At 53.7% G+C, this 23799-nt stretch overlaps 2 protein-coding genes across 5 annotated transcripts in view; both read right to left on the bottom strand.

Moving 5' to 3' along the window:
- Window positions 1-2585: 2585 nt before the first annotated feature.
- HOXD1 (homeobox D1) lies at window positions 2586-4434 on the bottom strand. Its single transcript, XM_075093544.1, has 2 exons — window positions 3642-4434; window positions 2586-3495 (listed from the first exon to the last, which is right to left on the bottom strand). Exons 1-2 carry the CDS (start codon window positions 4084-4086, stop codon window positions 3224-3226), a joined length of 717 nt encoding a protein of 238 aa, XP_074949645.1. The 5' UTR covers window positions 4087-4434; the 3' UTR covers window positions 2586-3223.
- A 5759-nt stretch (window positions 4435-10193) lies between these two features.
- HOXD3 (homeobox D3) overlaps window positions 10194-23799 on the bottom strand; it is a 32768-nt gene continuing 19162 nt past the window's right edge. For 3 of the 4 annotated variants that reach the window (XM_075093539.1, XM_075093540.1, XM_075093542.1), the window contains 3 exons: window positions 18235-18318; window positions 14132-14677; window positions 10194-13680 (listed from right to left, as the gene is read on the bottom strand). In XM_075093539.1, the coding sequence (XP_074949640.1) occupies window positions 12929-13680; window positions 14132-14627 (1248 nt within the window). In that variant the 5' untranslated portion in view covers window positions 14628-14677; window positions 18235-18318 and the 3' untranslated portion in view covers window positions 10194-12928. Of the gene's footprint in view, window positions 13681-14131; window positions 14678-18234; window positions 18319-18397; window positions 19195-23799 lie in introns of those variants that run through there. The other variant, XM_075093541.1, reaches the window with a different exon arrangement.

Genomic DNA, 23799 nt, shown 5'->3' with positions numbered 1-23799 from the left:
GTTGTGGGTGTCTACTGAGGCAAGTCTGGAATATTTTGTTCTGATGGCAGTGAGAACTGCAGCTTGTGCTCTTACCTCTATCTGCCTCACCTAAAAACTCTTTTCCAGCTGCTAGGCATCGGATTGAACACGTGTGAGACACGACTCTTGGGATTAATGTTAAATGAGTGAATCTTAGACCTTATCTATCATTTATTTATCTCATGTGTGCACCCATGTATATCACAGGCGTTTTTATTTAATTATTCAGGAATTGGCACATGATTTGCATTAGCTCCTTCCTCTGGGTATGTTGCTGACAGAACAGTGCAAAGGAGCAATATCTAATCCTCATACAGCTAAAACTGTTTGTGAAGAAGAAAGATCCTATTAAACTGGCCCTGCCATGTGAGCAGAAATTACACTTAATAATAAGTACCGGTTCTTAAGACAGAATATAGTTGTGTTCATACCAGCAAATTGATTCAGACTGCCTGCCATAAAAGAGTTGTAAGGTTTCATCTTAATTTGCAAGCAAATCTCAATATATTCAGGCTGTGTCATTTTGATGGATACAGAACTGTGCACTGCTACAAGGCCGGCACATGTATTTATTTATTCAGGAAAATATATGGCATGAAAACATTCATTATAAAAGACTTAGTGTGCTCTAATGGCCTGATCCAGCACTACTGAAATCAATGAGAATCTTTCTTTCCATGTTGCTAGTGCAGGAGTATGCCAGCAGTGTGGAAGACGTTCCTCTGGCCTGAAGTGCCTACACAAATGTCAAAATCATTAGGAAAATAAAAGGCTGACAAACTCCCAACACCACAGACATGTGACAAATTTGGAGGCAACTGAAAACACAGCTGTTTTCTAAAGTTTGCGTGTGAGCTTTTAGAAAGATGGGATATTCTGGCTACATGTCTATGCTTATTTGTTGTTTAAAAAAACAAGGAGTACTAACAGGAGACCTAGAAAACAGCTGAAAACGGTTGGTTAGTAGTTGACTTGCCTTTAATATTCAGCTTGCAAAACAAATGTTATTAACTTTCATTAATTTTGCCAGATTTTTATTTACTCTGCTTTAAATAGCATCTTCTCAAAAACAGGTGGCAGAAATATTATTTCCTATTTTCTAATGAACGATCAGCCTGCAGTATAAACGCTTATTTGGTGTCATCACTTTAATAAGGAACTGCAAACCACATGTTTTGGTTGCAACTAGTTTCACAAAAGTACTTCAGTCCTGAGAATTTTTCAGTGATAACCCATGAAGTGAATCAGCCAGTGGGATGTGAACCGTAACACCATATACAGAACCGTAACACCATACAGAGAACAAAAACCTCCCCATGTGCATGCACAACCGCAAGTCTGTAGTTTTATTGTACTTTCCAGGTACAGTTGGAATATGATGTGTAATCAAACACATCAGTCTCGGGAGGTCCCATCCCTCAGATTCTCACTGTGGGGGCATCCGTCTCCTTGCCAAGGAGGCCTCCTGCCCCTGCTCAGCTGTGGGCCTGCTGCCACAGCATCATCCCAACATGCCTGCCCGGCTTTTGGGAGCACACTGTTTCCTAGGGCTCCCACTGACCTCTGCTGAAGCTGCCATTGGCGATGGCTTCCCAGTCTCTCGACAGAAGAAAAGTCTTCATAAGAAAGCCTGCAAGCAAAGGGGTGCCTTGGAGAACAGAAGGTATTACAGAGCATAAAATTATCCTACACTGGAAACTTTCTGACTCAAGACATCCATCTTCATCTTCTCTGTGTTTCTTTTGCCCAGCAAGCATCCAACAAAGACCAACAGCTGTTGGTGTCTGGGGCTGGCTTCCAGACAGGGACCTGGTGCTCACCAGTCCCCTGAGATCCATCTCCCCGGTGCTACTATTTGTTCTTCACCCCAAAGTCCAACACTCAGCAGAAACCCAGAGCAAAGAGGGACTTGTCCAAATTAATTTTGTCCCACAAATAGATAAAATCGTCTTCCTGTAAATCCGGATGTCATTCCTCTCCACATTGCTGTTCTGCTTTCACAGTCACGGGCAGGAAAAGAGTCTGAACTCAGCTCCTTTGTCCACTTTGATACTGTTATTTTACTTCTGGGAAAGATGAAATCGTGAGAAGTGAGGATCACTGCTGAATTTTGCACTTGTGTGAGATAATCAGTCATTGTCACTGTTTTTGAACAATTAGCCCAAGTAAAAGACCCAGGAATCTCTTGCTGGCAGAGGTCTGTGGTCAAACCCAAGCATCTTTCTGCACTTCATCAGGTCTTGAGGTTTTGCAAGCGGTGACATTTGTTGCAGACTGATTTAATGTGGTGCATTTCTTTAACCATAAGGTACAATCAAGCCTGGGAGAGCTGGATGATCTGAGAGTCTGGCCCTAGATGCTGTAAGAGGCTTCATATTGTCTTGTCCTTTCCCAGGCACATGTGAGCAGTGTTGGGAGCCTGCAGGGCAGCTGCTGGCCCATCCCAGGCAGCCCAGAGCCTCTGCAAGGAAAATCCCAGCACCTCTGCAGTTTGCAGGTGCTCCTCCTAAGAGTTTCGTTCTTTTAAAACCTTCCCTCACAGTTACTAAACAGATTTTGGACTATATCAGCCACATCAGTTAAAGGAATGGGAATGAATGAGGAATAAATACAAGCATAACAAGCCTCTTTCTTTGCAGCAATTTTGCAAATGGTAGGGCAGAAGTCAAGGGCACTTTTTTCAAAAGGGGACCTTGGGCTCATGCTGGTAGTCGTGACCATCCCTGCCTCTTCCTGTGAGAGGAAGTTTTCCCCACTCTCCTCTGCTCTGCCTTCTCGGGGTTTCTCCCCTTCTCCTGCGTGAACTTTGCCTGAGCCTGCGGATCTTTCTTTTTAAATGCCAAACGAAGAAGGGGTCGGAAGCTTGGGGCGGCCCCCCGTGCCCCCACCGCTCTGCGGATCCCGGGGAGCTGGCGGAGCTGCTCTCTGCCCTCCCCGGGGGGAGCGGCGGTCCCGGCAGCTCCCTGCTGCACCAGCCCCGTGCCTGGGCCCGGCCCGAAGTCGAGGAGCAGCGTTTCGGGCTGGCACTTTTCCCTGAATCTTCACAAATAAAACCGTAAATAAGTTGCAATAGAAAAAAAAAACAGCGCGGCTGCGTCGCCGCGGTCCCGCGTGGAAGGACATCGCGGGTGCCCCGCCGGCCGCAGCTTCCAGCCCAGCCCCGACGTCCCGGGCAGACCTCTCGGTGCGGGGCGGCGGGTCCTCATGCGGGGCCGCCCGGGGCACCCGTGGGGGCGGCGGCGGGGGCGGCCAGCGCCTCCCGCTCCCGCTTCTTCTGCTTCATGCGGCGGTTCTGGAACCAGACCTTCACCTGGGCGTCGCGGAGGCGCAGCGAGCGGGCCACCTCGAGGCGGCGGGCCCGTGACAGGTACCGGCTGAAGTGAAACTCCTTCTCCAGCTCCGTGAGCTGCCGGGTGCTGAAGCTGGTGCGTGCGGGGCAGGCGGGAGGTTCCCCCCCGCACGGCGCCGCGCCGCCTGCAACGCCGAAAAACACCGCGCTTCAGCGGGGGGCAGAGGGGAAGGGAGCGGGGCCGGGGTCGGGGCCGGGGCCGGAGCAGGAGGGGAGCAGAGGGGAGCCGGGATGGGAGCAGCCCCCGCCCGCGCCCCGCTGCCCCACTCACTTCTCCCGGGCGGGCTCCGCTTCGCTCGCATCCACTCGAAGGTGCGGGGCGCCGCCGGGGCCGCCGCGGGGGCCGGGGAGCCGGGCGCGGGGGCGGCTTCGGGGCAGGGCGAGAGGCGCCGCAGCCCCCCGCCGCCCGCGCCGGGGCAGGGGCACGGGCAGCCGGGCTCCGGCGGCGGCGGCGGGCGGCCGCTCCCGGGGAAGATGGACGTGGCGAAGCCCGGCGGCCCGGCTCCGCGGGTCGGCCGGTAGCCGGCGCCCAGAGCTGCGGGAGGGGCGGCCGCATACCCCGCCGCCCCCGCGGAGGCAGGCGGCAGGGGGGGCGCGGCGGTGGCCACAGTGCCCAGCGCCAGGAAGGCGCCGTCCCCCCGCCGAGGGTAGGGGGGCTGCGGGGACCCGCGGCACAGCCCGGGCGGGAAGGCGAGGGGAAAGTACCCCAGGTCCATGGCCCGCGGGGCCGCGCCGCTCCCCACACCCCGCCGGGGCAATATTGCCCTAATATAGGGCCGGGAGCGGGGCGGCACGTCCCGCCCCGCGGCCAATGGGAGACCGGCGGGGGGAGCCCGCACCGGGGGTCCCGGGCGCCGCCGGTTCCCCTGCCCACAGCCGGCTGCCCAGGGCCAGCCTGAGGCTGAGGGTGGCAGCCCCCCCCAGCCCTCCGGGACTCGCCGGAGCCGCCGCGCACTTCGGAGCCGCTGACCGGGAGTTTGGAGAGGGGATCCGCCGGCGCTTTCACGCTGGCCGAGCTCCCGTCCCAGGGCAGCTCTGCCCCCTACCCTTGCCCCACTGCCGGCCAGGCCCCCGGAGGCTCCCACGGGAGCCCACGCAGCCCGGGGCAGCAGCCGAGGGCGTGGCGGGCTGCGCAGGCAACCCCAGGCTGTCCGCACGGGGGGGAGAAGGGGATGCTTGCTGCACCTCGGCACTTTAATGGTCTCGCTCCATCAGATAAGTGCTGTGCAGCTTCTCAAAAGTGAATCCCCGGGCTCACCCGGTTAATGGGCTTTCATTTTTCCCTTGGCGATTCGGCATTGTTTCCTGAGTGTTTGCAGCTGGCAGAGAGTGCAGCAAGTTGCACTGCCCGGCCAAACCCTGCAAATCTCTCTCTTGGTTTTCATCCCCCCAGGAATGGCAGACAACAGGAACAAGCCCGGAGGATGAAGCCTGGACTCCAAAAGTGAACATCCTTCCCTAAATGGCTCCAAGTGGTGTTTGACCATCCAGTCTGAGCTATACATATGCTTGATTTGGATAATGATGAGTTTCATCCAGCTTATCAACTGATAACCATGTATCAGTGCAGTTCACAACAGCAAAGGGGTTCGCTGGGCAGAGCATACTTGGGCTTCAGTGATATGGGACTGAACAGACAAGGAACATGAAGAAGAGCTACATCATCGCGCTTCATATTAGACGTGCAACCTTCTAAGTCTTAGGAGGTAGATGTGGACTCAGCTGGGAAATGCAAGGGTGGTACATTATAAAAAAAAGTTGTTTTATTTCTAAATAACAGCATGAAATTTAAATACCGTCATCGATCAGCCAGTGCCTTCTACTCAACAGCCCAAAGAGTTCTACAAGCTCTTGGACAAACTGCTACTCACTGTGGTCAGGAAGAGGCTGGAAACTTTGCAAGGACCAGACGTGGTGCCAACCACCCAAAGGCAACCAGGATCCCCAGAGAAGGAAAAATTCCTCTGGGTCTTTTGCAGGTTGCAGAGGGCTGGGCTGGTGGCAGAGAAGGGACACCATGGTGAGACAAAATCAGACCATTTCACTGACTCAGCCTCAACTCTTTCCCATAGAGACTTGAGCTCTGCAGCTCAGCCCCAACTACCCCACCGCTATGCCCAGCTAATGGGTGAGAGCAGGCCTCGTTTTCTTTCCTGCAGTGGCCCTGAGAGGACACGTCCCTGGGACAGGCAGGCACAAACCTGCAAGGGAACGGGAGCAGTTCCCTGCATATGAGCTCTGACCGGCGGCATGGCCTTCTACCAGCCCCGCTTTCTCCCCAGCTCATCAGCCCATCTGCTATAAAGCAACTACTACAGAGCAAAGGCTGGCTATACCGATTACTGCTTTAATGTGCTTGGGACTCAGAGTCTGCAGACAGAAGCCCAGAGACCCAAAGGTAGGTGTTCTCCAGATGCAGACTTGTTCGCTGCTCCAGGCTGTGCTACCCTGCTGCACTAATAATGGGGTATCACCTACATTTCCATTTGCAGAGGGTGCAGGTATAAATTAGAAGAACAGCTGAAAACAAATACACCTTATCAGGAAACCTACATTTTGCAGGAGGGTTAAATCCTGGATGATACAAACTTGCTTAGCACACCCATGGCAATCAGAGCAGGCAATGTAATCTTCTGACAAAACAGAAGCCTGGGAACACTGGGCTTTCTCTTCAGCAGAGAAAGGCTGTCCATGCAGGAGAGCATCTGTGCTTTTCTGTCTCCCCTGCTGTAAAAACTCCTGCCTGCAGTGAAGCAAACAGCACTGGCTCCGGAGGAGGGCTGCTGCTTTACTTGAGTCTTCTGTTTGCAGAACGCAACTGGTTTAATTACACCCAAAGCTGTGTTTTAAACGCTAGAAGAGCTGTCTGTGTTCACAGCAACATACGATCTTTCCATTCACCCGGCTGGATTCTGTTACCGAGTTTCTTGTTCGTTACCCATTTGTTTTTGCAGGACTGTTCAAGGATGAGGAATGCAGAAATCAGTGGCTAAACACAGGAAAAGCGTCTCTTCGCTGTTCTGGCTTTTGAGGGGGATGCAATTTTCTACGCTCCTGAATTTCACAGGACTTAAATAGCTAAGTCCCAGTGACATGAAGTTGAGCGACTGCAGCTGGTTTTTTTGAAGAGGTCTAATGGGAAAGCGTCCCTCGAAGTCAAAGGAGTAAGAAGAAAAGTGGGTTAAAAAGAAGAGTGGGAGGAACATGATGCTGTGAAAGGCAACTTGAGAATGGCTGGAAGGTTTACGGACCGCTGTGCAAGCAGTGTAGTGACGGCACAAGCCAGGGGAGCTGCTGGCACAGAAACCTCTGTGAGAACAATGGACCAAACCAATCCCTGAGCCACCACGCTTCTGGAAACATGGGCCACTGCAAAGCCTGAGACAGGCACTGTGAAGCTAAAACATGGTGTAGGAACAAGCCTAGCCAAAAAGCCCTAAACCCTGCTGGGTGCAGACACTTACCAGCAGTGCCCTGGGGAGGCTGCTTGAGCAGCATGTGTGTTGAAGGCAATGGCAGCCCTGCCCTGAGCCACAGAGACTTCTTTGGGCTGGGGCGTGTTGTCTTTCCACTCTGGAGCAAGAATCCACCCTCTATGCTTGTCACAATAACTAACACACAGGAGATGGAACAGATCCCTCCCCAGCCCTCAGGAAAATGATGTGGAAGTTCTGATTCAAGCATGACCTTGTCCTCACCCCTCTGCTGCCATGACACTGCCAGCTGGGGACAGCTGGTTCTCAGTGGTACGTGGGGATGTATGTTCATGGTGTGGAGACAGCCAGGGTGAGGGTAGGCATCCCAAAGAGAGGTAAACAAACACTGGGGATTTAAGCAGTGGCCCTGTTAACACAGTCAAACCATCAAAGGCCCCTGGGAGGAAGGCAATCAAGAGGAGGAGCAGAAGCTCTGGGAAGTTTATTTTGTAAAGTATGAATAAAACCAGGGATGTACAGAGACCCCAGGACAAAGAGGGGGAATAGTTCTGATGCTCCAGGGGAGCCAGGCTCAGCTTCAGCACAAGCACAGGCCTTCCAGGTGGGCAGGGCACATCGTGCTCTTCCGGAGGAAGGTGTGTTTCCCTCTGCCATTAATATTTCCCTGCCACGAGCTCCCCTTTCCTGGCTGACCCTGGGGCAGTTTCACCAGCTCTGGGACAGGGACCTCTGCTCTCCCAGTATGTGGGATTAACTACAAAGATCCTCTGCATGAACAGAGAGAAGAGGAAAGTCTCTCCCTCCCTTAGTAAGGATTTCCCCAGACGAGTGATTCCACATGGGCCCATGTGTCATGTAATGCCCTGTTTCCTGTCCCATGGCTGTGAATTTGGTAGGAAGGCAAAATTACGTGTATTGGTAACCCAGAGGTATCAAGGAAAGCCATACTGCTGTGTGCAAAACAGAGAAGTCAAAGAGTTTGCAGCCAAGATTTCTGCCTTGCCTAGCCCTTCTTTCTCCCAAAGATCCTAGAAGGTGGCACACGTTCCTTGGAGGAAAGATCAAGGCTACACACCTCAGCATGGGGTTGACTACCCTCTCCCAAAATTTCTGCTGTTGCAAGAAAAACTGCACATCAGCAAATAAAGAAAACACAAACCCAAGTGTTCAAATTGTATATTCAGGAGTATTTTTACCTGGAAGCTCTCCATCCTGCCTCATACAGATCCCATGCTAATTACATTCAGCTTTGTTCTTATGGTCATTGCAGATGAGCCTTTCTGGGGTTCATCCCAGGGCAGTTCAGGGAGCTCCAGGACCCTGAGCTCTGAAGGTGGAGGCAAAGGCCCACCTCCACTCCTAAGCAGCATCTACAGAGACCTGGGGATACGCAGGCACAAACATCCCACTGTGTCCCCTTTTGCATCTCAGCCTTTGTGACCAAAGGGGCTTGGTCCCATCCTACCACATTACTCCATGGCTCTTGGGCTCCAGGACTGGGCTCTGCCTCTGCTGGCTGGGGTTTCTGGTCGAGTCCCAGCTGGCTCAGGCCCGAGCAGAAGTAGGAGGAACCGCTATCAAGTGAAAAGCGCTCACTGTGTGATTGATGACCCTTAATAGAGCCAGCCTCCTCCCTCCCCTGCCAACCCCACTCCCAGCAAGGAGCACGGCATACCTACTGCCACTGCTAAAATGAGAATGGAGAGCCATTGCCCATTCAGGGATTTACCTGCTGCTCAGTCCTTGGAAGGTAGCTGCGGCCAGCAGAGTTCTGGTCCAGCCCATCTCGTACCTTTTAAAGCAAGAGGTAGCTGGTTCATCAATATATAATGTCACGTGGTGCCCAGCCAACCACCGTGGCCCTAATTGCCCCCGCAGCACCAGCCCTTTGTGCTGCCCGTCTGGCTCCAGCTTTTGTTCCCAGGCAGGTCTGTGGCGGCAGTGCTTGGATATCTTGGCCTCTCTGCCTTGCAGCACGCTGCACCTTTGCCAGGCTGCCATTGTGTGCGGCCGCTCGGTACACACGGCAGGCTGGCACACAGAAGGATGGCATCGCAACCTGCAGATCCTTCCCTCCCTCCCCTGCCAACAGCTGTCAATGAGGCACCCTCACAGTGGTAGCCTGGCAGCCCCAACCCCTTTACCCTCTTTTTTCCCTAGCCAAGTGGTCCTGCCTGTGCCTGGACCTCCCTGCAGGCTGTTTCATAGGGCTTCCCATGGGGCTGGAGGGGTGCAGAGACCCCAGTGGTGGATCTTGCCTTCAGACTTCTTTCCATGGAGCTCCAATAACTCAGCTGGTCCCCAAGAAAGTCTGGGGGCTTCTAGTTGGTGCTGGTGGGCTCCCTCTCTCTTAGCCAGCCTGCCCGCTGCCTGTCCTTGCATCTTGGGTGTGCAGCCAGCTGCCTCCTTTTCACCTCTGCAGCCCCAGGTGACCCAGGCATGGTCCCATGGTGGCAGCCATGTCAGGTGCTCTGAAGTCCCTCTCCAGCCTACCCAGGGACCAGGTCAGGGAGCCTGCAGTGCTCTGCCCAGGGAGCACTGGCTAATGGAGCAGGAGGCATTCAGCTTTGTTTTCCCAGCCCCAGACAAGTGGCACCTGCAAGACACCTGGGAGCCCCTGGCTGTGTCTGCCTAGGTCCCCAGGCCCAGGTGCTGCTCACCAGACCCTGGACTGAGGGACATGGATGGGAGCCCCCTCAAAAGAAACTAGGTGAAAAGCAGCAGCTCAGCCCTTTACTGACTGCACAGAGTTAACACAAAGCCTTGTCTCCTTTTTGCAGCAGGGAAACTGCTGCAGGCCCATTAAATGGTGGGTTACTCTAAGGACCAGGCCAACAACTGGAGACCCAAGACCCACTGATCTGAACAGGACAACCTGCATGGCCTTGCTGAAGCTTGGTGCACCCCTGATACCTCTCAACTGCTGCTGGTGGCAGCTTCCCTTCCCAAACACTGCTGCCGCGCTGCTGACATTTAGAGGCCATGACTCAGTGACCCCGTTATGGGTCTGGAGCAGATGGAGGGAGCAGGGAAGGAGGGAAAGGGGTGCTATGGCTCCTATTTGTAAAGAAAGGTAAGGCTGGGATCAGTCCCAGGCTGACGAGCTGTGTTTTAAATGGGTGACCGGAGTTCAGCACATCAGATGCTGTTGCAAAGGAGCTGAGTTCCTATTGAGTGTGAAAGGGGTTGTTTATAATTTATGGGTTTTAAATGATGGGCCAAGAAAAAGTCTGGCTTGTGCCAAAGTGTCTCTCTCCTCTAGATTGCTGATGATTGTACAAACATTGTAAAAATGCCAGCGATCTCGCCAAAGTAACATTACTTCTAATAATTAGGTTATCATCGCGGACTTCTATCGCGTTACAAACGAGATGCCTCTGCCAAAGTCACGGAGAAAAAAGTGAATTTATTTACAAAAAGATTCCTCCTCGCACATGCTCCTTCTCCTCCCCCACTGTAAACCAAGTCTGCAAACCCAGTCTTTCTGCAATATGAAAAGAATTCAGGGCAGCGTGCCTCCCTAACACCATGTTTTCGGTCAGAGTTCCTCTGAAATCCCCTTCTTCCTCAGATCTGGGGAAATGCTATCTATAAACGGTCTTTTGTTTTGTAACAGATTTAACGAAGGGCTAATAGTGTAAGTCAGAGCAGACACTGTTTGAAAAACAGCCTACAGAGCACAAAGGTGGGAAATGCTTGAGAAACCACATTGCGTTACATCAGGGATGACCCTGCAGAAATGGTGCTGCCTTGCCGTTTCGCAGGTAGAAGCAGGTAATGGGAAGTATGTTGTGTTTGCAGAACACACAAAAAACCCTGCGTGGCCAATTTCAGTCGTGGGTACACTGATTACAGAAAGTTTTGGAGATACAAACATATATATATATTTATGGATTATTATAGAAGTATAATTCATGAGTCGTGTTTAGCCTTACTTTTTGCATTGTTTGAATGTTTTGTTTACTCCTGAGTGGAGCTTCTAAGAAACAATTTGTGTGAAAACTTCCATAGAAAACAATTTTCGGGCTCAAAATGGTTAAAATATGTCTCCGAACAAAGTAGTTTATTCTGTTCTGTTTTGTTTACAGATCTACAACACATATATCCAAATTTGCTTGGGTAAAAGTGAAATTTAACAAAAGATACACTTTTCAACATAGCACGACATTTTTAAAATCGCACAGAGGGGAAAATAAAACCCTAAGTAATATTTTGAATCGTTACTGTCCAGCCAAACACAAGTACAAACAGAAGGCGAGGGAGAAAGCAGGGAGGAGAAAGAAAAGAAGAAGAAAAAGAAAGAAAGAAAACTTGTCTGTGTTGATCAGAATTGGAGGAGTTAAAATATTTCTCACAATAGGAACGCCAGGTCCTGTCATTAGAGGATGGAGTAGGAGCTGCAGTGTTTGTCAAACTGGAAAGTGGCGCATCAGACGGTTTGGTGGGGAATACAGAAGTTCGGATTAATCTTTAACTCGACACTTTTAGAAAGGTAAGAATAGTCTTCTCGGAGGGACACGTACCGTCAGGAAGAGACTTTAATGACAACGTTTACAAAAGAAGTATCTCTGTAAATCCAGCGAGGGATTCAACACAGCCGTGTAACTAAAGAGGAGGAAACACGAGGGTTCAGAGCATCGTTCTTTTTTCTTTTTTTTTTTCTCATTTTTTTCTCTCTCTTTTTTTTTAATATATTTCTTTATTCTTCCCCGTGTTAGCTGTCCCGTTCGTGGCGGAGGGAGGCGGCGGTGCCCCTTCGCCGCGGGCTGAGGGGACGAGACCCTCCTCGCCCGGCGCGGGGGGAGCGCGGCGGCACCGCCCGGCCGCTGCCCGCACCCCGCCTCGGCGGCTCCCCTTCGGCTGTACGTATCTGATTGTCAATTTTCTTTCAAAGTTTATTTTTATGAAAAACAAGAGGAAAAGCTCGGGCTTCCAAAGGTGTCTAAAAATTTGATTTATGGTTAGTATAAAGACAACAGTATAAATAACAAAGGAGGCGGCAGCTGCTGCGCGGATTGCTATGGAGACCCTAATGAAATTAGCACTATCGGAGGGTTTCTAATGTTTTTTGCGTTCTAAGCCTCTAATTTCTTTTCTATTTCAGATAGCCAGAGTGCAATTAAAAAAAAAAAAAAGGAAAAAGAAAGAAAAGAAAATAGCCCACCAAATAATAATATGTGCGATAGATACCCAGTCAATAAATAAATGTTAACCTCACCGAGGTCTTTGTATGCAGGATTTGATCTGAAACAAGATGGCCAAGCGCCCTGCTTTGTAGATCGCCTCCTCAAAGCGGCTGCACTTCCAACTCAAGGTGGCTTCACCCGGCCGAGCCAGCCGCCAGCCAAGCCACCCAGGCGTTGGAGTGGGGCCGGCCGGTTAGAAATAAATACTTTTAAAATATTTTCGATATTTTTTTTTTACGTGTAACGGCTCTTTGTGTGATGTCACAGTTTGTTTTACTCTATTAATGACTTACGACTTGCTGTCTTAATTAATCCTTACATAAACTACGAACACCAGCCACTGTTACAACTGTTCAAGACTACTCTCTCAACTAGCTCAGACCGAATATACTAAATAGGTGAAATGTAAGTCACCACGGACCTGAATCGCTCTCCCGAAGTATTGGTGAAGAAACTCTACAAATACCCACATAAATACATTAAGACGAGGATAAATAATCAGTGATACAAAAATGTCTCGCTTAAAATAATAAATACGTATCATTTAGTCCGATGCGATCCTTACGTTACGGAGGAATCCATAAATTAACTTCTCTGAAATCAGCTTACGCGCGGGCGAGTTCCCACCGCTCACGACTGGTCTAAAACACCTCAGCATGACGCGCTGCTAACACTACGGCATCTCTAAGACTTACCTTCAAGTACACCAAGCTTATCAGTCCCTCGGTTTGCAGTATATTGCACTGTCATGCTTAACACAGCTCTAAGAGAAAGGCTCCTGCTCACGGACCTACCCGGGGCTGCGGAAGAAAGAAGGGAGCTGCTAGGGGAGACAAATCCACTAATACTGTTGGCACTCGAGAGCAAAGTAACACTGTCCCGTCAGAAAAGTGAGGTAATTGAGAGGGGAGCGGGCCCCGCCGCCCGCCGCCCCGCTACAGATGCGTGAGCTTGGGCGCCTCCTGCATCCGTCCCTGAGAGGTGTGGTGAGAGGAGAGGTCCGTATAGGTGGGATGGGGGTCGCAAGGTCCGTGGTGATGGCCGCCGGGGATCTGGGCGGCGCAGCTGTAGTCCACGCTGGCGGAGGAGGGGTGCTGCAGGTGCCCCAGGTTGAACATGGGGCCGGAGGCCGGCATCGAGTCCACGAAGTTGCCCCCCACGTAGACGGGGCTGCCCTGCAGGCTGGGGTTGGCGAAGCCGCCGCCGCCGCTCTGCATGGGGTGGGGGTCGTACTCCGCGCCCGCGTAGCGCTTCTGCTGCGGCAGGCAGCTGCTCAGCGGCGCCGTGTAGGCGGCCAGCCCGTACATGCTCTGCTGGGATTTGGCGAAGGAGGTGGGCGAGGGCGCGTCGTAGCTGAGGCTGTTGACGCTGGGGAGCTGGCTGGAGTAGCCGACGTGGTTTGGGCCGCTCAGGGGGGGGCTGCGGTCCGGGGACTGTCCGACGGGGGAGTGCATGATGCCTTTGGCTTTCTGGTCCTTTTTGTACTTCATCCGGCGGTTCTGGAACCAGATCTTGATCTGCCGCTCCGTCAGGTTGAGCAGGTTGGCCATCTCCACCCGGCGCGGCCGGCACAGGTAGCGGTTGAAGTGAAACTCCTTCTCCAGCTCCACCAGCTGCGCGCTGGTGTAGGCTGTGCGCACCCGCTTGGAGGCCGGCCCGGGGGGGCTCTTGTCCTCGCAGCTCTCTCCTGCGGGGAAGGGGCACAAAGAGCCGTTGGTCCCCCCCGAAAGCCCCCCCTCCCCCGGGGTCCCCCGCAGCTTCGCTGCCCCCGCCCGCTCTGCCAGCGCTCGGGGAGGGGGCGCAGGGGGCCCGGGGGCGGCCTCCCACCCCTTCCTGCCCGGCGTACACACACACACGCACCCCCCGCAGCTGCCTCCCCCCAGGGGCCGCCCGTCCAGGCGCTGCCGGGACCCGTCGGGGCCGCGCCTGCCGCCGCTGGGCTGGCAGGGGGAGCAGGGCGGGGGCACCCCAGCCTGCCCCACCCGCAGCGCCCGGCAGGGCTGGGACCCCCGAGAGGGAGTGGGGGCGGTGGCAGCTGGAGGAGTAGGGGACAAGGCGCAGCTCCGGGGGCCTCAGCCCGAGGGCCTCAGCCCGGCTCCCCGGGCGGGCAATGGGCCGGGGCGGGGGTGTCAGGCTACCTGAGGGGGCGCAGGTGCTTTTCTGCTTGGAGTTCTGCCGGGACTCCTTCATCCAGGGGAATATCTGCTTGCTGAGGGTGGCGGTGGCCGAGCCCGAGGAGTTGGGGCCCCCCTTGGCTTTTTTCGGAGGGGGTGCGCTGGGGGGAGGGTTGGGCGGCGAGGCGGGTGGTAGCGCCGGGGGCTGCTGCTCGCCGATGCCCGGGGGCTGGCTGCCCCCGGGGCCGCCCCCGGCCGTCCGCATGCAGCTGCCGCTCAGCTCGCTGCCCTTGTGGGCCGGGGCGCGGCCGGGTGCCGAGCCCTGGACGGAGCAGGCGGAGCCGGGGTACTCGCCGTCCAGGCCGGCCTGGCCATAGGGCTGGTGGGCCGCGCCGTAGGGGTAGGCGTCGGCCTTGCCGTAGGTGTAGCCCCCGAAGAGCCCCGCGTTGTCGTAGTAGGCGGCTTTCTGCATCCTCCGCTCTGCGATCGCCGAGGCCCGCGGCCCCCGCTCAAATAACATTGACCGCCGCCCCGCGCCTCACGTCGTCGGCCCGGGCCACTCGCAGCCACCTGGGGAGAGGGACAGCAGGGACAAAAAAGACACCTTCAGTTGGGGGGCATCTGATGGGAGCGGCCGGGCCGGCCCCGAAATGCCCCCACACCCCAGCACCCCAAAGCGCGGGTGGGCAGGTGGGATCTGGGGTGGCGGGGAAGGAGCGGGAGGCACCGGGGAGAGACTGGGGGACACCAAGGAAGGACCGGGACACATGAAGGAAGAAGCGCGGGACACCAGATTAGGAGCAGGGGACAGCAGAGATGGAGTAGGGGACATCAAGGAAGGAGCAGGGGACGTCACCAGAGAAGGAGCAGGGGACAGCAGAGATGGAGTAGGGGACATCAAGGAAGGAGCAGGGCACATCACCAGAGAAGGAGCAGGGGACAGCAGAGAAGCACCAGAGTCGCCAGGGAGGGAGCGAGGGACACCAGGGAAGGAGCAGAGGCACCAAACAGGAGCCAGGACAAACGGGAGCACACCAAGGACAGAGCAGACACACTCGGGAAGGACCGGAGGATAACAGGGAAGGAGCCACCCGAAAGGGATGGTGCTGGGGGGGAACGGGGACACATTGGCGGCACTTCCTAGAGGCCACTTTTTGAGGTATTTTGGGGGGATATTTTCCTGCTTTGTTCTGCCCCTGGACCGTTCCCGCACGTATTTCGCTGGACCGCCCCTCCCCCCCCGGTTGCAGGCAGGGCTCTCAGTGAGCAAGGCCAGGCTGCGCTGGGTGGGGTCCCCAGGGACCCCGCCGGCCCATTTTGGCTGCAGGCCCCCGGCGCCCCCTCGCCCGCCACGCGTGCGCACGGCCCTGCACGGCTGACATGATGGATTGAGCCTGGGCTGCGGCCGGGCAGAGACAGAAAAATCCCGTCCCCTTTGTAAACCCAGCCTCCTTCTTCCCCCGGATTCCTCCGGAGTTAAAGTGTAACCGACGCCATTCACTCCCTTCACTTTGCACTATAAAGGAAGTCTCAGGTCAGCTCCCCTATTTTAATCCTGTGATGAATTAAATTCCCTCACCCAACGTTTCTGGTCCCTTTTATTTGTCCCCAGTAGAAAGAACCTGAGACATTGGAGATCATTTTTAGGGGTTTCTCTTCTCCTTCCAGCCCGCAGACTCACGGCGCTCCCCTCGCTGCGCCCCCTCCCAGGCTGCTCAGGCCGAAAGCGCACGGTCCCCTTAGGGAACGTTTTGGGGCAAGGTGATGTTACTTTTCCCCTTCCTGCTCCCGAAACTCCTCTGCGGTTGTTGCAAGATAGCAACGCGTCTGCAGTTTTGTTGTGGCTTTTTAATATTCCTCGTTCTTATTTTTTCTTGTCGGGTGGGGGTTTTCTCCGACATTTTTAGTAATAATGTATGTTAACACATACTTCACCTGACAATAGAAGTCTGTAACTCAACGTATTTTAGGGGTTCATTGTATTTCTTCGGGGTTTAAGCCTATTAACACACCAGAGAAGAGGAGCTAGAAATTTTTGAACAGTGGCCGCTAATTATCGTTCTCCAGCCTATACTTAAGCAATACGACCGGAGTACTGCTTTTTCTCCCGCAGCAATTGGTACCGCCAAGTACCGCTGATCTGCTCCCTAAAATTCACCGGGAAACACGTCTGTACAACTCAGAATAACCTCAGCCAGCTGCCATCCGCGGCCGCGCCCGGTAGCGTATCCCCTCTCGCAAACTGCCGTCCTCCTTTTCTTCCCTGAACAAAAGCCCCGGGTAATCTGCGTAGCTGATGGAAATGGGAAAAGAGCTATTTTCCTCTCCTATAAAAATGTAGTTTAAAAATGCCTATGGAAATGGACGGTGGCGATTCAGATGAGTTTTAATGCGCTGTGATACTCTCGACGAGTCCTGAAAGTATTTTTGTGTAAAATAACCATGTCTCTCGTTTTCCAGTTGTATCATCTACATATTTTGGGAGCGGTCTGGACTGAGGACTTTTGTTAGCACAACACCCCCTTAAGCGTAGGCTTTTATGTGCCTTGTAAAATATAGTTCCCAAAAGAATACGCAGAATCTTAAGAAAGAATATTGCTGTTAAGCTGTTAAAAGCCTTATTTCTTTTCTGAAATACCAACTGCTTGTGAACTCTGCTTGAACCTAAAAAGGAGGCTATGGGCCATAAATCACATGGACAATGCTCAACTGTTTGGTGGCTCATCTTTAGATCTTAAAAAGAGAGAGAGGGAGAGAAAGAGGGAGAGGGAGAGCTTTCCAGGTTTTGATTTTCCACGAGTGCAAGGCCCGGGGTGATGTTTTTATAGGTAACACCAAAGCAGGGGCTTAACACTTGGTGGTTTGGCCAGAAAGAGCCTCCGGGGAAGAAAAAAAAAAAAAAAAAGAAAGAAAGAAAGAAAGAAGTTACATCCAAATGGTGAGGCCGAGCCGTGGGAGGTGGGCTCGGAGGCACCAAGGGTAGGAAACCGCAAAGTATCCATGTCTGTGTTTCAGATTTCCCTTCCTCCTCTCCAGAAAGGTTAACCTCATCTGAATTGTCAGGCGTTGCACACAATAATGGGGGTCTTTGTCCCGCCACTGGTTCCAGCGCTTTTGGAGGCTACCGACCCTCTCATGGCTCTGTCTGGGGAGCAGCCGGGAGCCCACGCGTCCACCCCGCGCGTGTGCGCAGAGCGCGGCCGGCCCACGCTGACACCGGCCCGGCACTGCCAGCCGCTTTCCTCCAGACATTTTCGTGTTAAGCAGTTCTCTACTAAAACTTCCACTATACTTAATTCTGCTTAGGATCAATATCTAATATGATACCGAATAAGTAAGAGGCGGTGAGAGCGGCCAGCGGAGCGGTTATTAAAGCAGCTGGAGCTCTCAGGGTGCATATCAATGCACCTGTCATTGCGGTTTGTAACAAAATTTATGACTGCTAGCGCCGTGGCAGTAAACGCTCCGGCCAGGAATGAAAAGGAAAACACTTCCCAAGCCCCGGCACTTTCAGAAGTGCAAAGCAGCCGGCGCGTAGGAGGGAGCCCGGCAAAAGAATCCCCCGCTCGGCACGTTTCCCGGCCGCCGGCCCGGGGCAGCCCCGTATATAAGGAAAGCGCTGAGGCCGCCGCGGCCCCGGCCGCCGGACAGGGGAGCCTGGCGATGGGGAGCCTCTGCCCGAGGCGGGCGGCCGGGCACCCACCGCCGGGGCTGTGCCTGAGCCGGGGCGGGGGAGACTCCCCTCTGGGGGGGCTGTGGGAGCACTGGGGAGCGCGGAGGGCCCCCACGGCCAGAGGATAGGCGGGAGGGGGGATGCTGGCTCCGGCACAGAGCGGTGGCCACCTTAGGGCCTCATAAACTTGCTGCGGAGCCCTCCGCCCGCCCCTCCCCAGGGAGCCACCCGCTTCCCCCGCCTGGGTCCAGGGCTTGGCTGCTCCCCCAGGGGCTCGGCTCCCTCCGCCGACGGGCGGCTTGCAGCGGGGCTTTCTGCGGGCTGTTACTTATGTGGGGGTGTCGGGGCAGCGGGCTCGGCCAAGCAGCTCTGCCGCTCCGCGGGCCGGCTTTGGGCTTCGCTCCCCGCCAAGGGCAGCGGGAGGTGGAAGGAAAAGGAAATGTAGAGAACTCACCACACTTATGTTTTGTCTTGATTTTTGACTTTAACTGTGTGGGTAGGATCTTCGGGTTCCTTTGGATAATCCGTGGGCACGGACCTGCAACAAAAGTGAGAAGTCTCAGAGGAAGCTGCTTTGTTCTGGACTTTCTTCCTTACGACTTTGTTAATAAACGCACCTCTCGCCGTGCCTCTCCGTCCGCGTCAGATCTTTTACCAGACAAAGGGCAGACGCTTCTTTTCATTTATTAATAGTGCTTTGAGAGAGGTGGGGAGCAAAGAAGCGAGCGAAGCACCCCAGCTACGGGTCGGAGCCGGGCAGGGGGGCCTGCAGCAGCCCCTCCGCCGGGCGCCGCGCAACGGCCGCGGCCGCGGAGCCGCGCCGGCCTCCCGGAGCGCCCAGCCCGGGCCCAGGCGCGGAGAAGCAGCGGACCGGGGGACGGGAGGGCCATTGCAGGAGAGCTGCAATGTCACCCCCATCGGTCACAGCCATCGCACCCGCCGCCCGCACTCACGGCCCGCGGAGCGCTCCACGGGAACGGAGCTAGCGCGGGTCTTTCTCCCTTCCTCCCCCCACCCCTCGGAAAAGACAGAGAAGAAAGATAAGCGAGAAAACCCCAGCGCTGAAAATACGCCGCAAATATTTGCTGCTCGCAATCCGCATTTTGCGTTTGGCTGTGTATCGTGTCGGCTCAGGACTTTAAGAACTTGAGTGCCAGAAAATCCCCCACAAAGAAGCCCAGATCATTATAAAGACGATATCTAGCCACCATAAGCCTTTGAAATGACCTTTGGCTCGTGTAGCAATAACTCACCACTTAATGAACAACCAACGGAAGCGCCTCCAATAGCTCACAACACAACAGACCTTACAACTTTCCACCAAGTCTTCTCTCTCCCTACCCAAACCCAGTAGGATGCAACATTCCCCCTTCAAATCACCCTAATTTATGCTGGCAAACTGGAATTAGGGAAGTGGAGCTTCATGATTACACATGATGCTCGCTTAGGTTCTTGGCCCGGGCCTGTCCCGGTAACGTCTTATATAATATATTCACGTGGGCGTACGTCAACTTTAACTGCTTTATTTTTTTTTTTAAAGACAGTTCATTAGAAATAGCGCTTTACAGGATGTATGAAGGCAGCATAAGTTGGGTTGCACCTCAGCCCCTAAGCGGAGAGATCATAGTATTGCAAACCGAGTCATTGTTAGCCGCTGTTGATTAACACGGTAAGTTTTCATTTTGCGCCTAATTAATTATCGACTTCTCATCCTTTTCCAAAGCAGCTTCTTAGCCTCACAAGTGATAGCCTTCTTGCTCTAGACATGCTTTACTTGGCTAGAGTTTGGCCAAAGACGGAGATTTCCACGGCCACCGAATAGCCCCCAAAGTTTGTTCTGCAGAGAGGGGAGTCCGGGCACGCCGGGATTGTGCTCTGCTCCCAGCGCCACTCCTGCAGAGCCGACCTCGGAGAAGAAGTTGCGAGAGCTAAACCCAGGGAAATCTTTAGAATTATTCAGGCGTGGGCCCAATATAGGTATTATTGAAATTTTAGGTGAAGTTATAAGTGAGTGCTTCCATCGAGCCAAATGAAATGCTGCTTGCAGTAATTGGATTCAGCTGACTAACTTGGCAGGCCAGCAGCTTGGAGGCATACAGCTAAGAAAAATGTTCACCCCCTTTAACTTCTGATCGAGCAGAGCAACACGCAACAGAAAGAAAGAAAGAAAGAAAAGAAAAAAACACCACCCCGACTTTCTTCCCTTCCCGTCGCCTCCCTGTCCTGTTTCCCTGACGCTTCGGCCCCCTCGGAGAGCTCGCCTGGGCGACTCGGGGCGGGCAGGGTCCGGCGCAGCCTTACACCCGCTCCTGCTCGCCAGCGCAAAGCCAGGCTTTACGCGGGGGCTCCCTAATAAACGTAACCCGCGAGATCACCCGGGCTCCAGGCAGGCCCCAAGCCAGTGGAAACAGGCGCTCCTGAGACAGCCGGGCTGGTTGCAACAGCCCGAGAGGGAGCTGAGCTGCAAACACATGCGGGGAGGCTGTACGGCCGCTTCCAGCCCCTCAGTCCGCCCAGAGAGGCACCGGTCCCCCCCAGCCACCTTCTCGCCGCCTTATTGATCAAACCGCACAAATGCAGGGCAAGAAACTTCTCGGCAGATAAATATCACGCCGTGCTTCAAATAGCGTGTGTAACTCGAAGGCATGAGCGTACCGGTAATATCAACACTAAAAAGAACTGGGGGAGGAAAACAACAGCCACTGAGGAACACGAATGCACGGCGAGGGGAAAAGGTTCGGGAAGGCACTTGGCAGGAATATTTAAAAGACCCTATGTAGGGGCTACATTACCGACAAGCCTATTTTAAATCGCCCTTTACAAATCAGCACGGCTACCCCCTGCCCGGCTGTCCACGGCAAGGCATTAACGTGATGCTCAATCTTACTTTGGCAATGGGAGCATCTAGCAAAGTTGTCTCTCCCTCGTTTCCTCGGTTCTCTATAATCCCCTTCCTGAAACCACCGAAAATTGGGAATAGGGTAGGGATAAACGTCTTCCCCTAGCCTTTGGAAAGGACTCCACTTTTTATTTAAAGAGCGTAATATAAAGAAGATAGAACTTAAAACGTTAAAGGAGGTGGAGACCACTCCGTGCATTTGCAGCCGTTGTGGGCAGAGATCGCAAGCAAATTCCAGACAGTCTCTGAGTAAAGGCGATAATGCAGCCCCTGCGGTTAAAGGTCCCATTTTGTCATGCAGTTGCTTACCTGTGTATCAATTTATCATAAACCTGGGCTCCTCACTTTTCAGGATCTGGGCTTGCAGTTCTTAGAATATATCCTTCACCCTTTGTCTGCAGACAATACTCTCCTAAACCTGATCTTGCGGTTTTACAGACATTCCCATACACCAGAATTCCCGATAGAACGAAAACAGGCTCAGGCTCAACTACCAATAAAAGAGAGCGAGTAGAAATCGGAATTTGTTGGGCTTTAAGAAAAAAAAAAATCATCACACAACCCTTTAGCCATCAGCCTCCTGGAACCAAAGGCAGCAATTGGCCGGCGCGTGTTTTGTTTTGGTTTTAAATCGTGCGGCCATTGATGAATTTTGGGGGCGAGCGGGAGAAACCCCTCTATAATCAGAAATATAGACACTGCCTTAAAATACAGGCATATTCGCCCACGTGATCGCCGGAGCAGCTCGCCGGGGCCGAGGCTGGCGCGCTCCCCGCGGCCCCCCGCACCCCCGCGCAGCGGGGCTGCCCCGCCGGGCCCCGCGGGGCGGGCTGCCCCCGCTCCTCCGCGCACCGGCCCCGCTGCTGAGCCTGCTCTCCCCCCGCAGCGCTCCGCGCCGCACCGCACGGCACCGCGGCGGCGGCCCCCGCACTTACGCGCCCCGCGGGGCCGGCGGAGCCGGGGAAAAGGTGAATTCCGCGGGATGATCCCTCCCAGGGCGCAGAAATTCCCGGCGGAGAAAGATGAGGTATTTGGGACCGGCTGCAGCCCAGAGCCTGCGCCGGGGGCAGCTCCGCAGCAGCGCTGCTCTGGCGGAAAGGCGCTGGGGCTCACTGGCGTGCGCGAATTTTTGTTTTCTGCTTCTCCGTGCCGGGAAGATGCCGGGCAGCGGGGACTACCCCTGTCTGGAGGCTAAAGAAGCGTTGGGGAAAAAAAAAAAACCCTCATGACATTTGTGCGTGTGTGTGGCTGCCCTGAGCCTGCCTCCCCCCTCTGTGTGTATGAGGAGACATAGAGCAAACCCGATGTATATCCGTCATGTGTGCACACAAAGCTTCCCAACAATTCCAGTTCGTCAAAAAAAAACACACGAAAAATTTATATTAGCTCCTCTGTTTGATTTTTCTAACATATCTGTAGCTATAAATACACCACACCTAATCTAACATCTGCTATGATTTCATTACCATCCGAAGCATGGGGATGTGACAGTAACGTATTACCTTACAATACTAACCGTAAGTGCATTGTAACATTTATCTAAATTACATTGCTTTTCCTGACTTTGCAAACCAGTTATAAAAAGATTGGAGTCCAGTGATGGAAACATAAGTTCAATGTAAATTATCGTGTACGGTTTCGGATTTATAATCCTATATTTCTTCGAAATGATGCACTTAAATCTCGCCTCAAGTAAGAGGTAATGGTTCTTTATATCCTTTTCCGTCAGCCATATATTTCGGCGTCCGGGTAGTTTTGCAGAGCCCCCCGCGCTCGCATGTCTGTGTGTACATACAGCCACCCCTACACGCACAGCGTGTTCTGCATACTTGTGTACATACACACAAAGCCGAACATAATTCGGGCCGCTGTTTAGACATTTTGGATGACGGAGAGGTCTTTGGCTTCCTACGCAAAGTGCGAGGGAGAAGTTGGGCACCAGTCGAGCTAAGAGCACGAAGAGGATTCAAAAGAAAATGCCTATTTGGAGGGCCGTCCGGAACCCCCTGGAAAAAAGCCCCACAGCCCTCGAGAGTCTTTTCAGAGACTGGGGCTTAAAAAAAAAAAAGGAATGCGAAATTTAATGTAAAAATGGAGGACGGCTGAAAGAAAGGAGCACCTTCGCCACCGCGAATTAAGACATCGTAAAGGGGACTGAAAAGTATTACGGAAATGTTAATCCTTTGGCTGGTGGGACTCCAGCTTTGTGCGAATTTGTCTCCAGTAAAGGATCTAAGACTTCTTCAATCGGAGCATATGTTCATAGAGCAATAAAACAGAAAGATTTACAGTCTCCGCCCGCCCCCCAGCAGCCTCGCACCCTTTCAGGAATTACTTATGATGATTTATAACAACAACTCCGGCAATTGTCAAACTGATAAAATAGCCCGGGCTATATGCGGGAATAAACGGTCTTATGAGAGGGCTGGCGATTTATGTCCCGGTCCATTTTACTGCGCGTCTTGGTGGAGTTTGGTTTCTTTCCCGGACCAACAGGATAATATAAAACTTCATTGATAAAAATGTAGGAGTTCTTGTGAAGCAGCAAATCTGTTCCTTAGTCACTACCAAAGCACATAAACATTTGTCAACTTTGAATAATTGAATTAATGTGTTATTGTTTGAATGTATAATTCATAACATAGGAAACTTTGTCTCTGTCCTGCCACCGAAACGGAAGTAATAAAAAGCTACAATCCAGGGCTTTTTAGAAATTACTCCGGCAAGGGATAATAAAGAATATCCTGCCCGTAGAAAGTATTTCCAGCTGACTCTGGGATTTCACGGAGAAATCTCAGCCTCGTTGTCCAAATTCTACGGAGTTTGTAGAGAGTGGCTTTGTACAAAAACACAAATCCCACTTCCCCCTAGTCCGGGCTATTGATCGGGGTCTCGGAAGGCGGCGTGCCCGCTCCGGAGCCTGCATGCACCCGGGCTCGCCCGCAGCCCCGCGCCGGGCGCCAAGGCTGAGGCTGGCGCTGTGGCGGGGGCAGGCAGGGCAGGGGCAGGCAGGGCAGGGCAGGGCAGGGCAGGGGCGGGCAGGGCAGGCGGCCGGGGGAGCGGGGCCGGGGCCAGGGCCGCCCGGCCGGCCTGCGGGCGGCGGAGGGGGGAAGGCGCGCT

Source organism: Phalacrocorax aristotelis, chromosome 5 (assembly GCF_949628215.1).
Source record: "Phalacrocorax aristotelis chromosome 5, bGulAri2.1, whole genome shotgun sequence".
NCBI lineage: Eukaryota > Metazoa > Chordata > Aves > Suliformes > Phalacrocoracidae > Phalacrocorax > Phalacrocorax aristotelis.
This window is presented reverse-complemented; position numbering and strand designations above follow the sequence as displayed.